General features: G+C 38.9%; 1 protein-coding gene across 4 annotated transcripts in view; it reads left to right on the top strand.

Moving 5' to 3' along the window:
* The window catches only part of LOC114645532 (aryl hydrocarbon receptor nuclear translocator-like), a 160274-nt gene that overhangs the window by 83056 nt on the left and 50078 nt on the right, over positions 1–27140 (top strand). For all 4 annotated transcript variants that reach the window (XM_051923070.1, XM_051923071.1, XM_051923069.1 and 1 more), the window contains 2 exons: positions 4397–4531; positions 11303–11377. In XM_051923070.1, coding sequence (XP_051779030.1) covers positions 4397–4531; positions 11303–11377 — 210 coding nt within the window. The remainder of the gene's footprint in view (positions 1–4396; positions 4532–11302; positions 11378–27140) is intronic.

The raw sequence follows: 27140 nt of genomic DNA, 5'->3' as shown, positions 1-27140 counted from the left end.
TCACATGTGATGAAGACCATGGAGAGGCTGCTGCTTCACCACCTTAGGCCACAGGTTCAACACGCCCTTGACCCTCTGCAGTTTGCATATCAGGAGAAGGTGGGAGCGGAAGATGCCATCATCTATATGCTACACCGATCCCTCTCTCACTTGGACAGAGGCAATGGTGCTGTAAGAATTATGTTTCTAGACTTCTCTAGCGCCTTCAACACAATCCAACCTCTGCTCCTTGGGGACAAGCTGACAGAGATGGGATTAGATTCATACCTAGTGGCATGGATCGTGGACTATCTTAAAGACAGACCTCAGTATGTGCGTCTTGGGAACTGCACGTCTGACATTGTGGTCAGCAACACAGGAGCGCCACAGGGGACTGTACTTTCTCCTGTCCTGTTCAGCCTATATACATCGGACTTCCAACACAACTCGGAGTCCTGCCATGTGCAAAAGTTCGCTGATGACACTGCTATCGTGGGCTGTATCAGGAATGGGCTGGAGGAGGAGTATAGGGACCTAATCAATGACTTTGTTAAATGGTCCGACTCAAACCACCTACACCTGAACACCAGCAAAACCAAGGAGCTGGTGGTGGATTTTAGGAGGCCCAGACCCCTCATAGACCCAGTGATCATCAAAGGTGACTGTGTGCAGATGGTGCAGACCTATAAATATCTGGGAGTGCAGCTGGATGATAAATTAGACTGGACTGCCAATACTGATGCGCTGTGCAAGAAAGGACAAAGCCGGTTATACTTCCTTAGAAGGCTGGCTTCCTTCAACATCTGCAATAAGATGCTGCAGATGTTCTATCAAACAGTTGTGGCGAACGCCCTCTTCTACGCAGTGGTGTGCTGGGGAGGCAGCATTAAGAGGAAAGACGCCTCACGCCTGGACAAACTGGTGAGGAAGGCAGGCTCTATTGTTGGCATGGAGCTGGACAGTTTAACATCTGTGGCAGAGCGAAGGGCGCTCAGCAGGCTCCTATCAATTATGGAGAATCCACTGCATCCACTAAACAGTGTCATCTCTAGACAGAAGAGCAGCTTCAGCGACAGACTGCTGTCACTGTCCTGCTCCACAGACAGATTGAGGAGATCGTTCCTCCCCCAAACTATGCGACTCTTTAATTCCACCAGGGGGGGTAAACGTTAATATTTAACATTATACATAGTTATTGTCTGTTTTTTTTTTTTTTTTTCACCTGTATTATTATCATTCTTTAATTTAATATTATTTATTGTATCAGTATGCTGCTGCTGAAGAATGTGAATTTCCCATTGGGATTAATAAAGTATCTATCTATCTATCTATCTATCTATCTATCTATCTATCTATCTATCTATCTATCTATCAGATCTTCAATAAATAAATTAAATAAATAAATAATATAATTAAAAACAGTGCTTGTGAAGGATAAAGTAATTAAATAAATAAGTAATACTATAAAAAAAAACCATGATAACGAAGGATAAAATCATCCATAAATAGATTAAAATCAGTGGTAAAATACAGTCAGGATCAGTCCATTAAAAGAACATTGAACCTCAGTGCATCTTTTTGAAATAATGCCTCCTGTACTCACACCGACAAGGTCTATTCCTGCAAGCAAAGTAAACAATTATCTGTTTTATGTCTCCTCCGCAATCCCTCAGTGTTCATAGGGACCCTGTGAGCCATGTTCCCTTATCCCACGAACATCCCTTGGCATCCACGGAGTCTCTAAAGTGGCTGGTGGAGCGACCCTACTCCTAGAGCACCAATGCTCCTTATGGAACATCAGCCCCGACAACTTGCCCCTTCTCAGCAGCACCAGCTTTGCCATAATCCTAATGCTCTTCTTTTCCTTTCATTATCTTAACCTCCAGATGCTTTCCTTTTTTCTTCTTCTCCCATTTATTTATTTAATTTTTTCTGTTCCTGTCTCTATACTACTCGGTATTCTTTATACTCCAGTGGGTGCAGGTGCCTTAATTATGATCCCCAGAGCGCTAATGAGGAAACTGGCTGAACTGAGGTTGTCTGCACTTGAATGCATGACCGGCCAACTTTTCCCATTAACACCACGGGACTGCTCGGCTTTGCTACTGCTCACATCTACACCCCACTGAGCCTGAGTATGCTGTTTTTCATTAAAAAACCTGCACACTGCCATGGACCCTTAACATGAATCATACATACAGTCCCCGTATATTTTCTCTGGCGGTCCATGAATGGATAAAAGCTTTACAATTTCAGAAGTCGTGTTTAAAGTTACAGTGCCTCCTACAGTCTAATGTGTAAAACAAATATATGGAGATGACACATATTTCAAGTTTATATAGGTCCATGGCAACAGTCTCATTATACCTTCAGGTCAGTTGCAAGCCCGTGACTGATTTAGGCTTAGGCTTGCTGTACTTCAAGCATGTCTTATATGTTCGGAATTTGCTCTAAGTTGGAAATTCATTCAGTTTCATTATCACTGCACCACCACAGTTTCTGTAGTTTATTAGCTGAGGCATGTCCAAACTGCCTGTGAAGCTTCAATGTCATTTTTGTTTACTTCTACTCGTTTCTTTTATGCTTTTGTGACTGCCAGTGTTTCATTTTCATGATAAACATCTTGCTGGTTCTTATCTAGGATGTTTATGCAATAATATCCAGGTGTGGTCAATTCCTCTTTAGCTGGCTGTTTAAACATTACTGCCTTGTCATATTTAATGTAAAGCGATGTTTTACTTAATAGTAAAGAAATGTCTGCATTGATTACTTCTGTTTCTTTGTTGCATCTGGTTTGTCCAATTTTTTCCTTGCCTTGTACGTTTTCTGGAGCACTCTACTTGCCATGTAAAATTTCTAGATAAGTCTAAGTATTAAGAATATTTGGGTTAGTGCTGCTAATTCATACTGTAACTCCATGTAGTCAATGACCTATCCTCGTCATTCACTTGTTGTGTGGAACTGAATGTTCTGCATATGTGAAAGTGTTTTTTCCTTAGTTCTTCCATTTCTCAAAGATTTGCAGACTTGATTGATTAGCAACAATAAACTGGCCCTTAATGAGTTTTTATGTGCCTCTGCTATCATGTTGATGGTAGTTTTGTCTTGCACTTAATGCATTGAGGATAGGAACAGGTGCTATATCAGATTCAGTTCTCCATCAAAACTTTGTCCCTTTTTACAGAATTGTGTTTTGTCCCTGGTGCATACTTGCTAGCATAATTTCTCTTTGCTAAGAACACAGATTCAATCAAAATACCTTTTCTTATTTTCACATTGTGATATCAGTAGCTTATAAACTATGGTGGGTACAAATGCAGACCAAGGCCACTTCGAAGCCACTTTGCTTTCAGATTAAACTCCTGGGAAAACATTCATAGGTACACTGTAGTATAATGTTGGATTTTAAATTAAAAAAAAAATCAGGAAACAGCCATCTATTATTGCTTTGTAAGAACTAGAGAAAAGTATCTGTAAACATTTAAATGAAAACAGTGACGTGGAGCACTTGATGGACTGATTGAGTGCGTTTAAAGTTCTTGGGATGAAACTGTTTCTGAACCGCAAGGTCCATACGGGAATGGCTCTGAAGCGTTTTGCCGTAGCTGAGGCAGCGTGTGCTTGATGCTGTATCCCAATAATTCTCTTTCCGATCAGCTGCTGCTGTGATTCCAAACTCAGATACAGTGATATAAATACTCCGAGTGGTGCAGTGAGAGTAATATGGAAAAAGATGATCCGCTGTGGCAACCCTTAACGGGAGCAGCTGAAAGAAGAAAAAGAAGGTGCAGTGAGAATAACAACGCTAAAGCAGTTATGGTATCCATCCATCCATTTTCCAACCCGCTGAATCCGAACACAGGGTCACGGGGACCGCTGGAGCCAATCCCAGCCAACACAGGGCACAAGGCAGGAAACAATCCTGGGCAGGGTGCCAACCCACTGCAGGACAGCAGTTATGGTATTTGGAATACTATTCCCTGGACCATTATATTGTTACAGGTTAATTACAATCAGATGCATTACACTAATAAACAATACCCAGTTAGTTTTAGTGTATTTATAAAGCCGCTTCAGGAATGTGGATCTAAGAAAGAAAGGGTAACCACACAGGAACAGTAGCACTACTTTGACGCTGGGTGCCGCCAGTCTGCAGAACCAAGTGGAGAACTTGCGTGCGCCAGGGTATGAGGTACTGTGGAAATGTGCGTGGCTTTACGCCAAGTTTAGGTTTTATACATCGCAATTTAAATGTGGAAACGTTCGTACGCAACATTTCTGTGCGTACACACCATTTATACATGATGCCCCTGGTGTTTTGAAAGAGCCAAGATGAAGATTCAGATCCTTGCTTCAGTGTATAAGTAATTTGAGTTAAATGTTTGGAAAACAAAAATAATCCTATTGTGTTTTACAGGTAACGAGCTGTCCAAGTAACACTGATATAAACACTGCCAGTTTACCTGTTGAATTCATCTCTCGGCACAACCCTGAAGGTATTTTCACATTTGTGGATCATCGTTGCCTTGCTACTGTGGGATTCTCTCCTCAAGTAAGATGGATTTTATAAAACAGCTATTACTTTATTTATTAATTTATTACTTTTTAAAAATATTTGTCCAGTGCTAACCTTTATAATTTAGTAATTTGCAACCATTTACATATTAAATAAATTGCCCTTTATCCATTTTCCTGATATCTTAATTGCGGAGGTTGAATGATTTAAGCAGTAATTCTGTTTTTGCTTGTGGTCAAGAGCTTGGACCACTTTTTGGAAATGTAATTCAAATTCTTTTTTCAGGATCTGTGTTAGGTGATTGTTTTTTTTAATTTATTTTTTTTATAACAACCACCTTTTGTATGTTTTGGTCCCTTAGACTTGCTTTATGAGGTTCCTGTTGAGTTATAGTAGTGATCTCCATAGTAATGCTGGTTTTATTAACAAGTCATTCTGTGATTCATCTTCAAAAAATAAACACAACATCTTTGAGTAAAGTATGTGCATTAGTGTGCTGTACAGTTACAGCATTATGCCTCTGCATTCTTGTAACTTATATTCTTGAGGTTCTGGTCCATGAGCAGCCACTATACATGGCACATACAAGAATTTTACAGTGTTACTTAAACAGTATAGGTTGTTTTGTGCAGTGCCTTTGTGAACCTTTGAAGATTTCCAATTTATTTATTTTTTTAAATAGGCTGGTGCGCAAGGAAGGAGGAAGAACAAAAATTCTTTGCTTAATAGAAATATTGCGGTCAAAGACAAAGGGTGGTTAACACTAAGGGCAATGAAACATCTATATATTTCTCTTCTGGTTCGTCCCGGTTCCACTTCAAAACCGGTCCCGCCCACATGCAGCCGACGCGGCATTTCTCGATTCCTATTTGTCCTCTTCCATGTCATGCACTATACTCGCCTGCTGAGCATAATACATCCAACATGTACTCGAGGTGCTGCTACAACGGGTAAAGTAGCTTTACCACCTTTGCGGGAGCCACCTGTGTCTTTACAACAGCTTCTTACACGGCAAACATCAGAAGCTAAAAATTATCGTGAACACATTCGAGAATACAACTCTTCTCTAGCGTTTGCTTCCATGGGTGCACAGATAACTCAACCTCCTGGCCACGGACCTGTTTTAAAATACACGGGCAAATTTATCACCAAATCTCTCCACTATACACTAACACTTCTACCTCTCCAGGATTTGGACAGTTGTATGTTTTTGACACAGCGCAAGCTGATGTTGTATTCTTACAAAATAAAGCAAACTCTGCATGCAACGAAAATGTACTTCTCCAGCTAGATTCCATGCTCAGAACCATCAACCCCTTCGCTAAATCATACAAACGCATGAAATCGCTCAGTCCAATCCAACAGCATCTGTACGACTGGTTTTCAAGGAAAACCCTGGGCAGGATTTACGATACAATGCCCCGACATTGCAGTGATTTTCGTCGGAGAAGATGGCGAAACGCCTGCCGAAAGGGACATTTGCATCTATACCATAGGCAACTCCTGTAAACAGATTTCCACACTCAATATGAATTGCAATCCTATGGTTTACCCACTTTTATTCCCTTACGGAGACATTGGCTGGCACAAAGATTTACAACATGTTCCCAATAAAAGAACCACCAAGCAAATAAGGCTTACTCAATGCCAATTTTACGCATACAGATTAGCAATGAGGAATACATTTAGTATTTTGCACTCCAGCTGCAAACTATTCCAACAGTACGTCGTAGATGCGTATGTTAAAACAGAGGGCGCGCGTCTCAACTATCTCAGATTACGTCAACAAGATCTGCGCGTGGAACAATACAAAGGACTATCAGACGCGTTGCAAGCAAACGCTGAAAATAACAGCGTATGTGTAGGCAAAATGATCATATTACCATCCACATTTCCAGGAAGTCCAAGATACATGCAACAAAACTATCAGGATGCCATGGCCATAGTACGTAAATTCGGAAAGCCTGATTTATTTATCACTTTCACATGTAATCCTGCTTGGCTGGAAATTCTACATGCACACTGCGTCTTTCAAGAAGTATTTATTTCTTCTTGATTTCTGAATTCCTTTCTCACCATTTTCCGTTCCTATTCTTACACCGCCGTATGCTGCGGCGGGCGTCGGCTAGTATACTGTATATATTTCAAAATGAAATACACAATTTAAAGTCAAAAATAATGATACAGTTTATAACCAGTAAATCAAACAAAAGTACTTGAAAAAAGGTTTTATTTTTAAAAAGTATTCACAGACTTGGACAAGGAAAGATGTGCAGGGTCAGTTTAACATCATGTGGTACAACTTCCGAGAATACATCTTTTAGTGAATGTCGTAACAATCAGTACCCAAAATGGTGGCAGCCTGGCAGTGTGGTAAAAGCATAATGGTAAATAAAAGTAACAAGCCTTAGAATACCAATATATAAAAAAGAAAAAGTGAACTCGAACTGTCTGCATTTCTAAACCATGTTAAAAAAAATCTACCAATTATTGGAGAAATACTGTACAACATCCAGGAAGAAAAAAAATAAATTTAAGCTAACATCAAGGATCTATCCATCTTAATAAAATAACCAAATGGTATATAACAGAGACAAATGCATTGCATGGTGAACTTGGAAACATTAACACAGAAGTCTATTGGTTATTACTTTGATTTCGGCCTGTCTTACATGGGTAGTACAGCTAGTATTATTTAATAGGTTGCAGGCCTGGAATAAAAACAGGAAGTCTGTCTTGTGAGTTTCTTTGTGTTCAATGTTTAAGTGAGAGTAAGAAAGACTTCACCAATCATGCCTGAGTCAGGATATCTTTATTGGACAGAACAAGTATTTGGTTCGTTACGACTTTTTATGAGGATGAGAAACATTGACAGCCGGTAGAAGGCATATATCTTACATCCACTGAGATAGAAATAGAAGACTGAGAGAGAGAGGACTAAAAGTAATTTCTCTAAAGCCAATAAGACCTTTTCTTTTACAGTGGAACCTCTAGATACGAGTTTAATTCGTTCCAGAACTGAGCTTGTATAGCGAATTTCTCGTATCTAGAACAAACTTCCCCATTGAAAATAATGGAAATCCAGTTAATCCGTTCTGCACCCCAAATATATTAACATAAAAATCAATTTTCCTAACAAATAACACTGATAAATTATATATACTGTAGTCTACCTTTAATAAATAACACTGGTAAATAATATAACTGATTATTAAAAGAATCAAAACAGGTGTCCAAAGTGCAGTAGAGCATTCAATAAATCTTTAAATAAATAATCCTTAAAACAGTTGTGAAGTGGAGGTTTAAAATACACAAGAATAACAATCCTTTAACACGAGGTTAAAACGTCAACAAGAAGCAGTCTTTAAAAACAGATAACAATCCCCGGTGCTTCTTCTCTGTTAGCGTCTCACCTGCTTCTCCCATGCGGGCTCTGCAACAGGCGAGACACTCTTAATGCAGCTGACCTTCTCTACACCGTCCTGCTTCAGCTGTTTGGCTCGCCTGTTCAGCTACACGCGAGCCTGCCTGCCTGCCTTCTCTCTCTCTCTCTCTCTCTTTCTTTTCTTTTACTTTTTCTCCCCCTTAACCGGCTCGCGCTTCTCTATATATGCGGGGAGGACATGGCAGCTGCAGCCCATCAGCCACAGGAACAATCATGGATGTGGGCAGTTTCCCACCTGTGCACTTAAGTGAGAAACGCAGACACCGCAGATCGCGGCTCGCAACTGCTACCACGCCCCCTTGCTAAGCCGCGAGCTATACCCACAGCCTGGCTCGTGGCTCGTTACGTGAACCAATGCTCGTATTTAGAGCTGAATTTTTCGCTCATACTTTCCTCGTATTTTGAATTTCTCGTATACAGAGGTGCTCGTATCTCGAGGTTCCACTGTATTTTGTCTTTGTCATTATGACCCATCATACTTAGAAATGTCATAATTCATGTACAATTTTTTCCTAGTTTGGATTCATGACACCTGTCTTTCCATATCCTCTCATTATAGGCTTTTTTTGTGTTGATAATTATTGGTATATCTACATATACATCACACAAAAAAAACAAAACTCTTATTTCTGCAAAACTTTGCAGTAATTTCTAGTGTAGTCTAACTTAGAATATAGGCTAATAAACTTTTTTTTATATTTTTTACATATAAAAAAAAACAAAACCGTGAACCTCACTCATAGTTGTTATTATCATTTAAAATAAAGCTAAATGGGCGGCACGGTGGCACAGTGGGTAGCGCTGCTGCCTCGCAGTTGGGACACCTGGGGACCTGGGTTCGATTCCCGGGTCCTCCCTGCGTGGAGTTTGCATGTTCTCCCCGTGTCTGCGTGGGTTTCCTCCGGGCACTCCGGTTTCCTCCCACAGTCCGAAGACATGCAGGTTAGATGGATTGGCAATTCTAAATTGGCCCTAGTGTGTGCTTGGTGTGTGGGTGTGTTTGTGTGTGTCTTGCGGTGGGTTGGCACCCTGCCCAGGATTGGTTCCCTGCCTTGTGCCCTGTGTTGGCTGGGATTGGCTCCAGCAGACCCCCGTGACCCTGTGTTCGGATTCAGCGGGTTGGAAAATGGATGGATGGATAAAGCTAAATTAATAGCAGTACATTTCCGCTAGATGGCAGCAATACTGTGTCTTATTGAAATTGCTCAAAAGAGTCTTTCAAAACAATTTATGTCACACCATGTAGAAATAACACTTCTTCCATATGATTCCCCCATTTCAGGGCACCATAATGTTTGGGACAATTGCCGTCACGGGTGTTACAGACTCGTATCAAATGTATATTTTTATTACAGTAATCCCTCGCTATATCGCGCTTCGCCTTTCGCGGCTTCACTCCATCGCGGATTTAATATGTAAGCATATTTAAATATATATCGCGGATTTTTCGCTGCTTCGCGGGTTTCTGAGGACAATGGGTCTTTTAATTTCTGGTACATGCTTCCTCAGTTGGTTTGCCCAGTTGATTTCATACAAGGGACGCTATTGGCAGATGGCTGAGAAGCTACCCAACTTACTTTTCTTTCTCTCTCTCTTGCGCTGACTATCTGTGATCCTGACGTAGGGGGTGTGAGCAGGGGGGCTGTTCGCACACCTAGACGATACGGACGCTCGTCTAAAAATACTGAAAGATTATCTTCACGTTGCTACCTTCTGTGTGCAGCTTTTAAGTATGCTGCACGGTGCTTCGCATACTTAAAAGCTCAAAGGGCACGTATTGATTTTTTTATCTGTCTCTCTCTATCTCTCTCTCTCTCTCTCTCTCTTTGTCTGCTCCTGACGGAGGGGGTGTGAGCTGCCGCCTTCAACAGCTTTGTGCCGTGGTGCTTTGCATACTTACAAGCCAAACAGCCCTATTGATTTGTTTGCTCCTTTGAAGAGGAAGATATGCTTGCATTCTTTTAATTGTGAGACGGAACTGTCTTCTCTGTCTTGTCATGGAGCACAGTTTAAACTTTTGAAAAAGAGACAAATGTTTGTTTGCAGTGTTTGAATAACGTTCCTGTCTCTCTACAACCTCCTGTGTTTCTGCACAAATCTGTGACCCAAGCATGACAATATAAAAATAACCATATAAACATATGGTTTCTACTTCGCGGATTTTCTTATTTCGCGGGTGGCTCTGGAACGCAACCCCCGCGATGGAGGAGGGATTACTGTATATAATAGTAATAATAATAATAGCAGCTTACTACTCAAAACAGTAAATGCACGGAGGTCCTGGGATCGAACCCTCAATCTCTTCATTACAAGACAGCAGTTCTTTCTTCTGCTCTAGCCAAGTGAACATGTCTGCTTTGTGTCAATTGATATTTGGGCTTCAGTTTTTAGACGTTGACAGCAACATGCAAATTGAATAATTTCTTTTTCTTCTGTTATATTCTTGAATAAAAGTGCACTTGTTTTGTTCTACCTTTTGTGAAAGTGTTTATTTGATATTTGGACTTTAGTCTTCACACATTATACAATTCATTTCAGCATTTTGTCATTACTATAATAAGAAAGTTTGTTTTAGTTGTGTGTTAACATTTCTTGCCTCGCATTTCCTGTCATCCTACATTTAAACAGATTGTTGTATACACGGAACACACATGAAATGTATGTATTCCAAATAACAATATATTATTTAACCCTTTACAATTCCAGACACACAGACTTGCACTTTGAGAATGTTGTGTCTGACTTGACTTCAACTGCCTTGGTGGGGGATGGGATAGTAGGTTGCTTGCTGATTGGCACATTTGCAAAACAAAGGCACAGATGAGGAGGTGCTAGGGAATTTAAGGTGGCCCGGCATTACTAATATTTTCATATGCTTCAGGGATTCTAGTGTTAATATTTTCTCTGAAGTATTTTCTTACAATCATTCTACATTCTGGTTCTGACATCCAATATCTAGTAGCTGTCTTGTATTTAGCATTAAAGTATTTATTTGAACTATAAATTTTTCTTTAGAAAGAAAGAAAAATATTTTTTTGAATTAAATATTTTATTATTTATACAGCCATGTTGTTTTGAAAATGACAAAATTGTTTTGTCCTGGAGTAAATGTGGGAATAAAAGAATGCAATCACAATTTAAAAACTTTTTTAACTTTTTGAATTTTTAAAAACTGGTAACTCTGTTTCAACTACAATGTATAATACAATGAAAGTAACTTGTAATGTACTTTATTATGCTACACATTTTTGGCAATGCAACATTTTCTCTTTCTGCATGTGACATGTTTCCACTTGACTCTTACCAGTGTATTCTAATATTAGATTTATCTTTAACAAAATATTTCACGGTTTTATTGACAGGAACTCTTGGGAAAGAAAATGGTGGAATTTGCGCATCCAGAAGATCAGGGACTTTTAAATGACAGCTTTCAACAGGTCTGTATTTTCATATTTTATGATAGTTACACAGTTTTTTTAATGATAATGTAAAGTATATCTTTTCCAGAACTCTTACATCTGCCTTAAAATATAAAATAGGATTTCTGGGCAACATTTAAAGTCATTAATAATAAAACATTATTGATTATATATATTTGTTTGTAAATATCCCATTTAATCAAGTCTGGTTAAAGTGTTAGTTACAGTTTAGATTAACTTTCATATAGGGATAGAAGTTAGTGTACTGTGTAAATTGCAGATGTTGAAGAAAAAATTTTTGATAGGTCATTTTTTAAACTCAATACAAAGGAATATGTTTTTATCACAACATGTAGAATTCAAGGTAGTGGAAAACAAGATAAAAATTTAACAAATATCAAATTCTTTACTCTATGGCATTACATGAAATAAAGCAGACAAACTTCTAGAAGATACATTTTTAGCAGGAGAGTTGGAATAGTGCCCTGGGAACATGTAGTAGAATTTAGCTGGAGAACAGTGTGTGCCTCAGATACCTCCATAAAGCTACTTAAGAGTTGGATTTAAGGAGTTACAAAAGTAGGGCAAGACCGAGTAACTGAGTGAAAACTGCTGTCTTTAATTGTTCGCTAATATTTCTGATCTTTTGGCAGTGCTGATGAAACTACTCACAAACATTGTCTGATGGCCCCAGGGATTTCATATATTTAGGCTTACTCATAATATCAATTATAAAGGGTCAATGCTCAGGATTTGTATTATTTCAGGTTATGAACTTGAAATAGTAGCAAGAAGTAGCTTTTCTAAGTGCTATAGGATATGGCTTCTTTTATTCCTCAAATGCTAGCAGTAAACGGCTAAGCCTGTTTTTCTCCCATCTGTGCTCAAACCTGCATCCCTGTCTTTTAAGGTCCTGTGCTAATCAGTGTACTGGCGGATGAATGACGGAAAGAAACCATGCACACTTTTCTGAGGGGAAAATCTGTCAAGATTTTTCAAAATGTGCAATTATATAAGTTCACATTTTTCATCTAATGACTTGCTTTGCTCGTCCACCCCCGGGTTTGGTTTACCAGACAGACAATTTAAAGAGATTATTTTCATGGGAATTGTTACATATGCATTATTTTCACTTTTACTTTAAAACTTTTGTAAAAACAATTTGTCCTTTATTTCCGGCCCTGGGCATGGTTAAATCTGTTTCTCGCGGGACATGTAACGCTGCTTGCATTGTAAATGGGGGGGGGCTCAACACACACTAAGGAAATGCGGTCGGAACAGCTGCTGTCTTGCTGCTGGCGAGCTGTGTGCTCTGCTTGTCGCGCTGTGCATCGATCATTTAAAAGCCTGTACGGCAGCTGTCCTTTCACGGGGCAAAAAAGGGTGGGGGGGCTGAACGCACGCTAAGGAGATGCGGTTGGATCATCTGCTGTCTTACTGCTGCTTCTGGTGAGCTGTGTGTTTTGCTTGTTGCTTGTCTGTGTTTTAAGAGCTGGGAGCACATGAAGTGTGTCTGCCAAAAGCATTCCAACATCTGCTAGGTTAGATGTCCGGGAACTTGTTTTAAATTGTTTGTAAGTAGGGCATGACGTGCAAAAGTCACGGTCTCATGGGTTTTGCTTCCTAAGGTTGTAATGTCTAGTTTCGTGTGTCGTCACAGTGTGTCTCCGAGATGATCAGGTCTCGATTGCTTCGCTCAACCCCCCCGGAGGCACTCTACGCTCCTGCCACTTCACGTCTCTCCTGCTCGCGTTGTGAAGGGGGGGAGCTGAACGCTCGCTAAGGAGATGCGGACGGATCAGCAGCTTGCTTTGTGCTGCTGCTGCCGAGGTGCATGTTCTGCTTGTCACTCTGCATGTCGATCATTTAAAAACCTGTACAGCAGCTGTCCTTTTGTCTCACTGCCTTGTCTCATGTATCGTCAAATTGTCTCCCGAGAAGATCACGTCTCATCTCCCTCCCAAGATTTCCCAAGATTTTTTTTTATAATAGAGAGATAACTAGCAGAGGAAGATGGAGTAGAAAGAACATCAACTTAAGTACTACATGATCAGAAATGCAACTATCCATTACTTGAATATTAACAGTATGTAGCAAGATCCAGTATATGCCATTATTTAAAAGTAGATTGGTTATATGCTGAGTTAATGGAAAGCAGTCAGTGTGTTTTTAGAAATTCTGAAACAAGTAAGCATCTTGGAGTGTCAATGTGAATAAATTGCCTAAGGTATTTTGTAAAGATAAGACATACAAAGTGTAGCAAATTCAATAAGGCTATTAAAAATGAAGACCAGAATGTAGGGGGATACTAAATAAGAAGAAGGATTAGTGGCTGTGAGCTGTGGCGCTTTAATGCCAGACATTCAAGTGGTAGCTGATTCAAAAAAGGTGAAATAGTGACATTAAAATTATTGTAGCTGCGTTTTTCCAAAGTTACCAAAGTTCAGCAGCTCTAACTTAAAAAATGGGATTCAACAAAAGCCTGACACGCAGAAATGATTCCACAGACAAAATATCTTCATTTTTAAAAGTTTAGTTAAGTTTCAAAGTAAAACAGTTCACACAAAAAAGAAAATTAAAATAGCAAAAAAGAGAAAACATTAATGTTAAGAAAAATTCAGTTCTAAGCTTAATCTTGTTGCATCCTTAATCGTTACTATTTACTTATCATGAACCATTTCAAAACGTTTCTGAACCATTTCAAGACGGTCAGAAAACGTATGCTTATCCCATCTCTGAGTAGAAAATGGGTCCTTTAAGTCCCTATGTACTGGGACTTGTTCTAAACACAACTAGATCTATTATCACACTGTTTCTCAGTTATAGCAAGAATGTTCTCTCTTACTAACTTATAGGGGAAAAAGACCATACCATTGTCTATGACTATGAAAGAATATTCTATTCAAATTAAGCAAACGTTAATACGAGTTAAAGCTTTGAGTTAAACTTTCTAAAATTGGCTCTTACAATTATGTTTACAAAATAAATCCTCTCCCTCAACCACATGCCTGTGCAAGTTTAAAATATGTATAGTTCCCTGGAGCGATTTCTTTCTTCAGAAAAAAGTCTCTCTAATGATGGCAAGTTTTGCATAAACAGAAAGTCAGTGGTGCTCGCGATTTTAAAATAATTCAAAAAGTAGTGGTTTACTCTTCAGTGACTGTTCACAGAAAAGAGTAAATTTGGCAGTAATCACTGATAATTGCAGTAGAGACTGACATCTTTGGAACTATCATCAGATCCACGTGAATGATAGTTCACATGTGAACGGACTGAATGATGCAGATAGCCAAGGAAAGGTGTGGTAATGCGCGACTCCATGCATTACCAATTTGAGTTAAGAGTAACACTAAATCGAACATTATTGTTTTAAAGTATAAAAGTACGCCTGCATAACAGAAGGACCCTTAGTGTTTGTGTGTTAAAGCCGCTGCCGTGGGAATGCAGGGCCATCTCAGCAGGTTTGTGAAGTGAGGGCACGGCGGTTCTGGGCACATGTGGAGCCGGTATAATAGCCAGTATGGGCTTCTCCACAGGTGTCCAGTTTTACATGCCGGTGTCCTCGCAGCCGGTTTAAGGTACAGTGCATCTGGAAGCAAAAGCCGGGATTTGCTTTTGCATCCGAGGTTGCGTCAGAGATGGGGATCCCATATGAGCCGTTGAGCCAGCAACCGGTGTGCTTCAGCTCACCATACCTGTTGGCCGTCCAGGGGGGACTTACACATGTACAAGGAGTTCAATTTTAAATAGAAAGTTGGTAAGGGTGTGTTGTGGTGTGAACGTGACAGTATCTTCCTGGATAGGTGCGTGGCATAGATGGGGGTGGTAGATTGGCTGGATAATCTTGCCAGTTATATTTAAGTAGTTGCCGACCAACCATCAGTGGACCTAAAGGCGAGATAGGGTTAAGCACTGCTGAGCTATTGAAAGAGCAGTTATGTTATTTCACGGCTTTGTAAATATTTTTTTTTGTACTGTCACAAAAACGAGACATAATCAGATAAAGGTTTGGGGCAGCCACCCGTATAATCTGGTATTCTGGCTGCAAAGTCGTTTTTTTATCAATAAACAGCACTGATGTGCATACAATTGAGTCCAGAACAAGACTGAGGAATTAGGAAAAAGGGCAGGGTTTTAAAGGGGAAAACAGGAAGTGAGGTCATAAGGATCAGGCCCATGTTCTTTAGTCATTGGTTCGATCCCAGACGTGACGTCGGAGGGGCCGGAGCCGGTAAGGTCTCCTTCCATTGGCTCGGTCCCGGAAGTGACGTCAAGAGAGCCAGATGGAATCTCCCGGGAATGGTCTACAGGGAAGAGAGAAAAAGAGTTGGTGCACTCTGCCAGCTCCCAGCATGCCTCAGAACTGCCGTCACTCAAGCCCTTTAGCTGCCTCCCATGCACACGTGTGTGACAGTTAGTGCCGGGTGGTATACCGGTTCATACCAAAAACCGTTTTTTATTTTTGTTATGATATGGATTTTTCTCATACCGCAACACCGGTTCAAATAGGCTAAGCAATGTTCGGAACCTGGCGCAGCGGGAAACTGTTTAAGGGGGGACCTTTTTCACTGCTACACCGCTAAACAAGCATGCATTAGTGGAGGTATTGCGCAGTAAAAATGGACGGTGAACATTGTAAAACTGAAGCTGTAGCAGATGATAAAGTTAAATATGATGACACAGAAGAACTTTTGCCGAAGAAAGGAGCCGTGTCTGTTGTCTGGAGATACTTTGGCTTTAAAAAGTCGGATGTGGACCAAACAACTATTTATTGTAAATGCTGTCGAGCTAAAGTTGTCGCCAGAGGCGGCAACACGAGCAATTTGCTGCACCACCTTAGCCGCAAACATGCGTTGGAGTACCATGAATGCATGGAACTAAGATTGGCACCCTCCCCGTCCTCAGGTAAAACTGAAAAACCTAGGGGACATTCAAGTCAGATGTCACTTGTAGACGTGTTTGCTAGAAGTACTGCCTACGACAAAAAAAGCAAGCGGTGGATCGAGATAACCAACGCCATTATAGTCCATATAGCCAAAGATATGGTTCCGTTAAGTACTGTGGAGAAAGGCGGATTCAGGGCTATGATCAAGACACTGGATCCCAGATATGTGATCCCTAGTCGCAAGTACTTTAGCCAAACGGCGATCCCCGACTTGTACCTAGAACACAGAGGGAAATTACAAGCAGAGGTGGCTACAGTCACCGACTATTCAACTACAGCAGATGTGTGGTCAAGTCGCACTATGGAGCCATATCTGAGCCTGACGATTCATTTTATAAATGATGACTGGCTATTGAAAAGTTATTGCCTCCAAACAAGCTATTTTCCAAATGACCACACTGGCGAATTACTTGCTGCAGGCTTGCTGGAGGCACTCAATTCCTGGGGGCTTGCAGAGCAGAGGCAAGTGGCCATCACAACGGACAGTGGGGCCAACATCAAGAAGGCTGTCAAAATTAACAATTGGACAAGACTCCAGTGCTTTGGACACAGGCTTCACACAGCCATAGGTATGTAATAGTTATTAAAATAAACTATTTTAAGTAATGAAAGTAAAAACATACTATAGTAATAATGTAGCAACCTCCGCGTCAGGTTCGAGAAGAAAAAAAAACAGACAGACATAGTAAAGTCTCACAAAAGTTTATTTGAACAGTCAAGAAATAAGAACGGTGAATTTGTAACCCCACCACACAACCTTCCAGTTCCTTCTCCAACTCACCACTCTCCCCCCTTCTCCCGTCCCGGGTGTCGCCCCCCCTTACCACGTCTATCATGCCCCCGCGGTCATTCCTCAGTGCTGTACTCTGCCTTCCCTCAGTCGGATTCAACAGTCACTTCAAAAAAAAAAAAAAAAAAAAAGGCTTCAACCTGGCTGAGACGCTACAATAAGAAATGTATAATGAAAGTGTGTATAATCAGTTTTCTGTTATCTCTATTATCAGTCAATACAGGTAGTCAGTCCCCTACTTACGATGGTTCAACTTAGATTTTTCGAAGTTATGATGTTGAAAGCGAGACGATAATTTATATAAAATTGTGTAAAATATACATTTTCAAGTTGGTGCGGCAAACAAACTTTTCTGTGGGCCGATCGATGCATTACGATACGTTGTCGGAAACTCCCACGTTGTGAGATGCCTCAGTCTAGCTAGCTATCGTTTGAGACTCCGATTTTGATGCAAGTGATCATATAGAATCAGGGGTTCTCAACGTTGGTCCTGGGGACCCCCTGTCGCTGCAGGTTTTTGTTCCAACCAGCTTCTGTTTTTAATTGAACTCCTGGGCTAATTAAGTGAACTGATATTTCCCAAGTTCTGTGTTTAGGGAACAATATATTAATTAGAAAACTGTTTGCTAAAAAAAAAAAAAAAAATATTAAAATGTACCAAGCAGTTATATGGAATAATGTATTTTTTTCTTTTTAACAGTATTTTCATCTTGATTTTCATTCTACTTTTCAAGGTGTTCTAATTGTTTAATTAATCCATTATTTACTAATTAGTGGGTGTGACACTAAAGTAGTTGCAGCCTTTGATTATTCAGTGTGTTGTTTGCCAGCGTGTCTGATCTGCTCGTTTTAAGTTGTCATTATTAAGATACAACGAAGGGGGAAAAAACTGCACAGAGAAAGGGCAAAGTATAATGAAATCAACAAAAGAAAGTTAAGCATTTAAATCTATAGCAAAAGCAGAAATTTTATAAATGTCTTATAAATGTAAAAAAACATGCTTTTCTGAATGTCGAATAAAAGAAAAAAAAATACCAGCTAATTAAATGAGCTCAGTGTTATCAGGTGTTGTCACTGATTAGGAATCTGGTTGGAACAAAAACCTGTAGCCACAGGGGGTCCCCAAGACTGAGTTTGAGAAACACTGATATAGATGGAGATCAAAAATGAAAGTGAGGTACCGGGATCAGCTGATCTGACCCCAGCTGATTGTGCTGCTGAACACGTTCCTGTAGCTTGTGCTGAACACGTACTGAAAGAGCTTTCAGTACTGGTGGGAACATTGTCAGGTGCCACAGGGCAGTACTCAAACCAGATGCTGTTGACCGTCTGGTTTTCCTTTCCCAGAATTTGTAATGGCTAAGATTTACATAAGTGCCTTGTTCATTATGTTCAAATGTGTGAATACACATTCACTTTTTTTTTTCTCAATACTTGAATACTGTATAATGTATCTGGGCTTGAAGCTTTGAAGTACCTTAAGTTCTTGTCTATAAGCCGCGGCTTATCTAAGGAAAAAAGTTGTGAAAATGAAAAAATAGAATATCGGCTTATACACAAATCCGGCTTATACAGTAATCCCTCCTCCATTGCGGGGGTTGCGTTCCAGAGCCACCGAGAAATAAGAAAATCCGCGAAGTAGAAACCATATGTTTATATGGTTATTTTTATATTGTCATGCTTGGGTCACAGATTTGCGCAGAAACACAGGAGGTTGTAGAGACACAGGAACGTTATTCAAACACTGCAAACAAACATTCGTCTCTTTTTCAAAAGTTTAAACTGTGCTCCATGACAAGACAGAGATGACAGTTCCGTCTCACAATTAAAAGAATGCAAACATATTTTCCTCTTCAAAGGAGTGCGTGTCAGGAGCAGTGACTGTCACAGAGATAGAGAAAACAATCTCTAGCAAACAAATCAATGGTGCTGTTTAGCTTTTAAGTATGCGAAGCACCGCGGCACAAAGCTGTTGAAGGCGGCAGCTCACACCCTCTCCGTCAGGAGCAGGGAGAGAGAGAGAGAGACAGAGTTTGTTTTTCAGTCAAAAATCAATACGTGCCCTTTGAGCTTTTAAGTATGCAAAGCACCGTGCAGCATGTCGTTTCAGGAAGCAGCTGCACAAAAGATAGCAACGTGAAGATAATCTTTCAGCATTTTTAGACGAGCGTCCGTATCGTCTAGGTGTGCGAACAGCCCCCCTGCTCAATCCCCGTACGTCAGGATCACAGATAGTCAGCGCAAGAGAGAGAGAAAAGTAAGCAATCTAGCTTCTCAGCCATCTGCCAATAGCGTCCCTTGTATGAAATCAACTGGGCAAACCAACTGAGGAAGCATGTACCAGAAATTAAAAGACCCATTGTCCGCAGAAATCCACGAACCAGCAAAAATCCGCGATATATATTTAAATATGCTTACATATAAAATCACAATTTAAATGACCGCTACGCGCGCGTGTTGACTCGGCGACACCCAGAGCAGAAAGAACGCGCTCCAACCGCGCCATGCGGGGAGTGAGAGAGACGCCAATATCTCACACTCTCTCCACCCTTAAAGAAATTAAATGGGTGCGAGTGAGACCACTGACCTCCCTCCCTTCTATTAGTTATAGGTTATAGTACGTTCGGCTTATCCATGAGTCCGGCTTATCTATGATAAGATTTTATTTTAAAAATTCGTATGATTTTTGGTCTCTGGCTTATACACGAGTCCGGCTTATAGACAAGAACCTAGGGTAATAGTATTATTACTGGAATTTGCACTATTTATTTTATTGTTATTATTACTGGAAGTTGAACTATTATTTATTTTATTGTTATTATTTATTAGTTTAAATATTATGCAGTTTAATGATGGGATGGTTGAAAATATGTTGTCAAAATAGTTGTTTACAAAATTTGTTCAATAAAAAGGTTCTATATTTTGACTGCATCTGTCATGCAATGTGATTCCTTCTCTTCATTAGTGCCACCCCCTTGAAAACCATCACTTTATGGGGCCATTCAAACCTGTATTAACACTTTTGTGCACATTAAAATGTTTTATTTGTACAATGTACAATGCTCATGACTGTGGAATAGGTTATTCTTAGCCAGTCTACTGCAGTAATACCGTCAAATACCGTGAAACCGGGATAATTTAGAAAAATATCGTGATACAAAATTTTGGTCATACCGCCCACCCCTAGTGACGGTACATATATATCTTAGAGTGATAATTTTCATGGCGGTATATATACTTATTTGGTAATGGGATAGTTTTTCTTTTAAGATTGTTTTATGTTTTTGTATATATACACACACTTGATTTTTTTTTTTGTTGTGCATTTTAAAAAAAAAAAAAAGGGATAAAAAAAAGATCACCTTCATTTTTGAAGTGTGCGTGTTTGGTTTTTATAGGAGTGCTCTGTTTTTGTTTTAAACACACCATTTTTCCTTTTTTTTTTTTTTTTTTTTTTTTTTTGTCCTTTTTGTTTTTATTTACTTTTTGAAGGAGTGTCAGTGCTGAAGGACTGTAAAACAAAGCCTGCCTGACACTATTGTGTTTTTGTGTACGGCACTTTTGTAAATGAACTTGTACCTTTCACTTTTCAATTTTGGTCTGTGTCTCTTCACTCTGTTGATCATGTTCGGCTCATGAACAATCAGATATCCAGAGTGTAGGTTGGGACCATTTTCCCACTACACGGGATATCACAAAAACTTGCAGTGAATAGATGTTCTATGTCCAAATCCCAATGAATGTCCAGTACTTGTACAATGAATGTACAGTACTGGTGTATACAGAGCTTCTCAAGCTGGTAAAGTACTTTTCCTGAGATAAGGAAGACCTCTTCCCATTCTTAAGGATTGAAGATAAAAGCTGAATATAAAAGCATAACAAAATATTCTGTGAAAGGAAAGTCAAGAAGATGAACAACAACATTAATTTATATAGCTTGTTTTCATGCAAATGATGTAGCTCAAAGTGCTTTACAAGATGAAGAAAGAAAAATGTATGTAAAAAAAAAAATAATTAAAATAAGATTAGGCAATACTACGTAACAAAGAATAAAGTAAGGTCCAATGGCCAGGAAGACAGAAGAAAACAAACCAAAAAACAAACCCCAGAGGGCTGGAGGAAAAAAACAAAATCTGCACGGGGTCTAAGGCCACAAGACTGCCCAGCCCCCATTGGGTATTCTACCTACAATGATGGTTCACCTCAAGCAAAAGTCTAGGCATCAAGAATGATCTCTTCACAAACTTTCCACCCAAGTACATATAATCAAATGCCAACTCCAAAAGTGCAGATAATTACACACTTGAGTACGAAGGCAGAAAGAAACCTAGATAATCAGCTGCTGTGCATATTCGCTGGTAAGCTGGGGGTGATTCTGAAGCTGTAAAGCCTAAGCCATCTCAAAAAAGAAAGCTGTTCACACATAAACCAGTAGAATATTGTATACAGCAAAACAGGGCTCCTACTCAGTGTTGTTTTTTTTTTTTTTTTTTTTTGTGAAAACAAAAGGCAAATCTAAAATTCTTTAGAAAACAATGATCAGAGTGTGTCAGCATGTTCCCAACATTTCCAGCATCTGTTACCTTAATCTGTTCCTTTTCTGGTGCACATGCCATTTTTTCAGTGTTCTTAATATTAGGGTTGAAACAATTTATCTCCCAAGAGTTTTGCTGTAGTTCAGAGAGTTTTTGTGCTAGTGATTTGGTCTGTGTATAGAATGTTCCAAGGCAGTTTTCTTTTGACTCCATTCTGTACAATAATGAAATTGAGTGGAGTTAGACTTGACCTTTGATAACCTGCCATTTTGAGCTCAAAGTTGATGCATTTTAACTACCCCATGAAAAAACACATCAAATTAACCTCTCTTAGAATACTGTCAAAGACTTTCTCTGAATCTGAAAAAGCCCAGTATTTGCCCCGTTACATTTTAGTATTCTATCCTGGAATTGTCATATTATAAATATCATATCATGTGTACCTTCCAGGTGTATAGATGAACTGGTTTTCATCTATTTGTGCTATTTCTCTCACTCTCTTCTCTAGTATATGTTTAGATACTTTAAAAACTGTTTCAAACAACTGTCTTCATAGTTACAACAATCCAAAGTATAACCTTTCTTTTTGAATGTTAACTGTTTATCCTCTATCCATAAATCAATGAGTATGGAAAGCAATATAGTTTCACCTTTGCCCCAGGTCTTCAAAAGTAGTTTCAGATGGGCCTATTGATTCATATGCCTTCATTTTTTGATTACATCCACTATTTCTTTACAGGTGATTTTCTTTTTTGGCCTCCGTTTATGATTATAAATGTTTCAGGGAATTTAAAGCATTCCCTAATTTTAATAAACTGTCAAAGTAATTTTCCTAACTCTATTTGATTGCCATCTACTCTAACAGTACACATCTATTCTGATCTTTTTGATTGCTGAATTTGTTGTACTTTAGCCCTAGTTCTTGCTATTCTGTAGGTCAATGGTTAGTTATCATGTTCAGTCCTGGGAGATCTCCATGGCTACAGGTTTGTAATCCAATCAATTTCACTGTCACTTTTTATCATTCTTGATTTTAACTGACCTTATTGTTTAGATACTTGGTATGCAAATATGTTATGAGAGTTTAGTCAAATTGTACACTTTTACTATAGCCTTAAAAGTCTACTTTTCCTTTTGTTTTCATAACAATTACTTAATAACGCTTTGAAATCGCTTCCGTTTTCTTGTGTTGTGTATGCCACTTCCTGCGACTCCAGGCATTCACCCCTAATGAGGTATGAGGGGTTAAAGTTACTCCTTTCCACAAAACTCTGAAAAATGGGGATCTATTTGAGTATTTGATTCTTTTAGTCCTAGCCTTCCAAGAGCCTCTCCCAGAAGTTTTAAAATTACAAATTTCAAAAAGTAGCTTGTGAGGAATGGTTTTAGACTATTTTAAGGTCAGTGATAACAAACTTTGTTGTTTATCTATCCATCCATTCATCCATCCATCCTTTAGTGGGGATGTAGCTCTCCATGGATCTCTTTTAGAGCGTGAATAATGGCGTATTTCTATTGCAAGAAAGAATATCTAGGGTTCAAAAAAAGTTGTAAATTAGCACACACAGCACACATTTTAAATTTTTTTTCTTGATTTTTTTGAATTCTTGATTATACACTTATGCCTCATGAAATAAATCTTTACCTTTCTTATGGATGTGTTCGCATGGCTTACACTAATTCAGACCATTTTTGTGTTCTTTTTACTTTTGCACTTTTCAGTACAGCTTTCTCCCTTAAATATATTCAAATGCTAATTATTAGCAATGTTTAGGGCAAACACAGGTACAAACAAACATTAAATGCTAAAGGGGAGCAGTTTCACTTTTCTGCTCATATAGAAATATTTCTTAAAAATATGGAGACAATTGAATATGACACTGAAGGAATCGCTTCCCTCTAGCATTCATTTTTGACAGAATTTGGATAAAATTCTTAAATTGTATGAACCTGAAATACAATAATGTGATGAATATGTGTAAATGTCTTTTATTAAGTTTGTGTTTAGTTATTCTTGTGTTGTAATGTATCAGACCAAAATTCTCAGTTGTAGCATTGAGTTGCATGAAATAAAATGTAAAAAATGGGATGTGCACCCCCCCCTTTGATTGCATTAATATGAAGACCTGACAGGTTGCAGCACGAAATTGCTTTGATTAGCTCATTAGACCTTAAACTACAAAGAGAGATGCAACCAGTCATAAAAAGGTTATTTAACATAGGTAATTGCTAGTTGTGCTTGTCCTTGGTTCCAGAGAGTGGCAACATGGGAATGTCTAAAGAACTCTCTACTGACCTAAAAACTAAGATAATTCATCATTATGAATTAGGAGAAGGGCACAAGAAATTATTACAAAGGTTTGAAGTGTCTGTCCCCATAGTCAGAAATGTAGTTAGGAAATGGAAGGCCATAGAAACAGTCCTTGTGAAAGAAAGATGTGTTAGGCCAAGAAAAATGTGTGAAAGGCACAGCCGAAGGCTGGTTAGAATGGTCAGAGATAAACCACAGACCACCTCCAGAGAGCTACAAGAACATCTAGCTGCTGATGGTGTCATTTAGCATCGTTCCACAGTCCAGCGCACTTTGCACCAGGAACAGCTTGATGGAAGGGTGATGCGCAAATAGCCTTTTCTGAGTACTCGCCACAAGTAGAGTCGCATGAGGTATGCAAAAGCGAATCTGAACAAGCCAGAAACATTTTGGGGGAAAAAATACTGCGGATAGATGATACTTAGAGTTATTTGGTCACAACCAGGGGCGCAATGCATGGTGAAAAAAACACACAGCATTTCAGAAGAACTACTTGCTGCCTACTGTAAAATTTGATGGGGGTGCATCATGTTATGGGGCTGTGTGGCTAGCACAGGTACTGGAAACCTAGTTAAAGTTGAGGGCCACATGAATTCCTCCCAGTATCAGCAGATTCTTGACAAGAATATTCAAGAGTCGGTCATAAAGTTGAAGTTACGCCGGGGTTGGATGTTTCAGCATGACAATGATCCAAAGCACTGTTCAAATTCTAACAAGGAATTCATACAGAGGCACAAGTACAATGTTCCATCCCAGTCCCCAGACCTGAACATCATTGAAAATGCATGGATTGATTTGAAGCAGGCTGTCCACGCTTGGAAGCTATCAAACCTGACTGAACCCGAGGCATTTTGAATGGAAGAATGGTCCAAAATACCACCTGCCAAAATTCAGGGACTTCTCAGTGGCTATAGGAGGCGTCTACAGGCTGTTATTTCAACAGAAGGAGGGTCTGCTAAACATTGATGGGATTATTCCTTTGGGGCGTCCAAATATATGCACCTTCTGATTTTTGTTTAAATGCACATTAAATTGGTTCTGTTAGTCCAATAAAAAATATTTCACTACTGAAATGTTGCTGTTTCCATAAGGTATAAAATGTATTAAAATGAAGTTTCTTCCTCATGCTTAGCAAGTTATAAATTGATAGTGATTTTTATCAGGGGTGCCCAAACATTTACATAGCACTGTAAGAAAAAGAAAAAAAAAAGTATATTACCTCCTGGTCAGTACTGAACTAGGCTGTTCTGTGAATAGTATGTTTGTGCTAAATATATTTAGACTGCTGTAGATCAAATTAATTTATTTACGGTCATTTGAATCAACTAGCCCTCTCAAACAGCAGTGCAGTCATGAGTAAAGTCCACAAAAACAATTTTATTTTTATTTATTTATTTTTTGAGTTTATTTAAAGCATCTAACATTCCATACAATCAAGTCAAACTTAACAAAACTAAATTCAATTCAACCCCCACCCATGAGAGAGAGAGAGAGGCCAAGAGCTAGAGTAAAACTTTTGAGAGTAGTATTGAGGGAAAGGAGTCTTTCTCCCCAATATAAGTGCATATTCTAAAATATTATTGATTAGATCTTGCTAGGTTTTAAAAAATGATTTAAATAGATACTATATATATATTATATATATATATATATATATATAATATATATACACACACACACACACACACACACACACACACACACACACAGAGTAGACCCCCGCGACTTCGCAGCCACAGTCATTTGCGGATTTTTCCTTAGAACCTATCTAATAATTGTTAGCAAAAACTGCAAATATCCTCCACAATTTTTATGGCTTTTTTCGTGGCAATACTGTACTGTAGAGAGAACAGGAAGCAACTGTAAAGGAAATGCGGCTTGGGATGGTGAAAGTAGCCAAAAGAATTTGAAACTGCAACTCCCAGCAGTCCCTGCAGTGGCTCTGATTGGTCTTCTGCTGAGGGTGCTGGGGCAGTTGGGGTCAAAGGATGCCAGTGCGGCTTTTTAAAAAAAAAAAAAAGTTTTTGTAATTTTTGCTTCAAGTTCCTGTCTCTCTGCCTGCCTTCTGTTGGGTTACCTGTACTTATTTGTTTTGTCCTGGATCCTTGCGTTCTGGATTGTCTGCCTGTGTACATGAGGACTGTAAGTGGATTCATGAACTTTGGAGAGTATCTTAACATCATTTTTCAGAAGCGAGATTGATCTGTATGATGCACATTGTAATAAGTCCTTATTTTTCTTAGGAAAAAAGGAAATTAATGCTTGGCGAAAAGTTTAAGGTAGTCTTTTATTGTCTGGGTAGTACCATTCAACCACATCAAATGGTTTTTCTGAATCTAAATATAATATCTCTGAGGTGTTTGATTTAATGGGTGAATATATCATATTAAACAAACGTTGAAGGTTAGATGTTAAATGTCTGCCTTAATAAATCTGGTTTGGTCTTGTGATATTACAGAAGGAAACACTTTCACAATCCTTCTGGATAAAACTTTGGAGAATATCTTAACATTATTCAGAAGTGAGATCTGTCTGTATGATGCACATTGTAGCAAGTCCTTATTTTTCATGGAAATATGGTATTAATGCTTGGTGAAAAGTTTGAGGTAGAATTTTGTTGTCTTTAGCTTCAATAAATATTGCTAATAAAAGGGGAGCTAACGTGATTGAAACATTTTTTATAAAATTCAGCAGGGTAGCCATCAGGACCTGGTTCTTTCCCATTCTGAAGTGTGTTTATAGTGTATAGTAATTCTGATAGTGTCAGAGGTTTATCCAATTCCTCTGCACTGAGATTATCTAGCTGTGATATCCGTAATGTATCAAAAACGCATTTGATTCTGTCTTGTATTCTTTAAACTGAGTAAATTTAGTTTACAAAAAACATTTATTTTTAATTGAGAACCAGACTGTACATGTCATTTTCAAAAGATGCCTAATATTCAGCCTGCGGATTTCACATAGTGTTCCCCTGTATTAGAAAAAAATAAATAAATAAAAATGAATAATTATGAACAATCCATGCTAAAGTTTAATTACATTCCATTTACTTTCTAATGAATTGTTTGCATCCCCTAGTGATATTATTCTGGTATAGCTAAAATAACACATGGCTTAACATTTTTCCAAACTGCTAAATGAGGCAGCTTGATTTAGGAAGTGTACTTCCATTTTAAGTTATGCAGGGTTAAATGGAATGA

Source organism: Erpetoichthys calabaricus, chromosome 2, assembly GCF_900747795.2.
Source record: "Erpetoichthys calabaricus chromosome 2, fErpCal1.3, whole genome shotgun sequence".
Classification (NCBI taxonomy): domain Eukaryota; kingdom Metazoa; phylum Chordata; class Cladistia; order Polypteriformes; family Polypteridae; genus Erpetoichthys; species Erpetoichthys calabaricus.
This window is presented reverse-complemented; position numbering and strand designations above follow the sequence as displayed.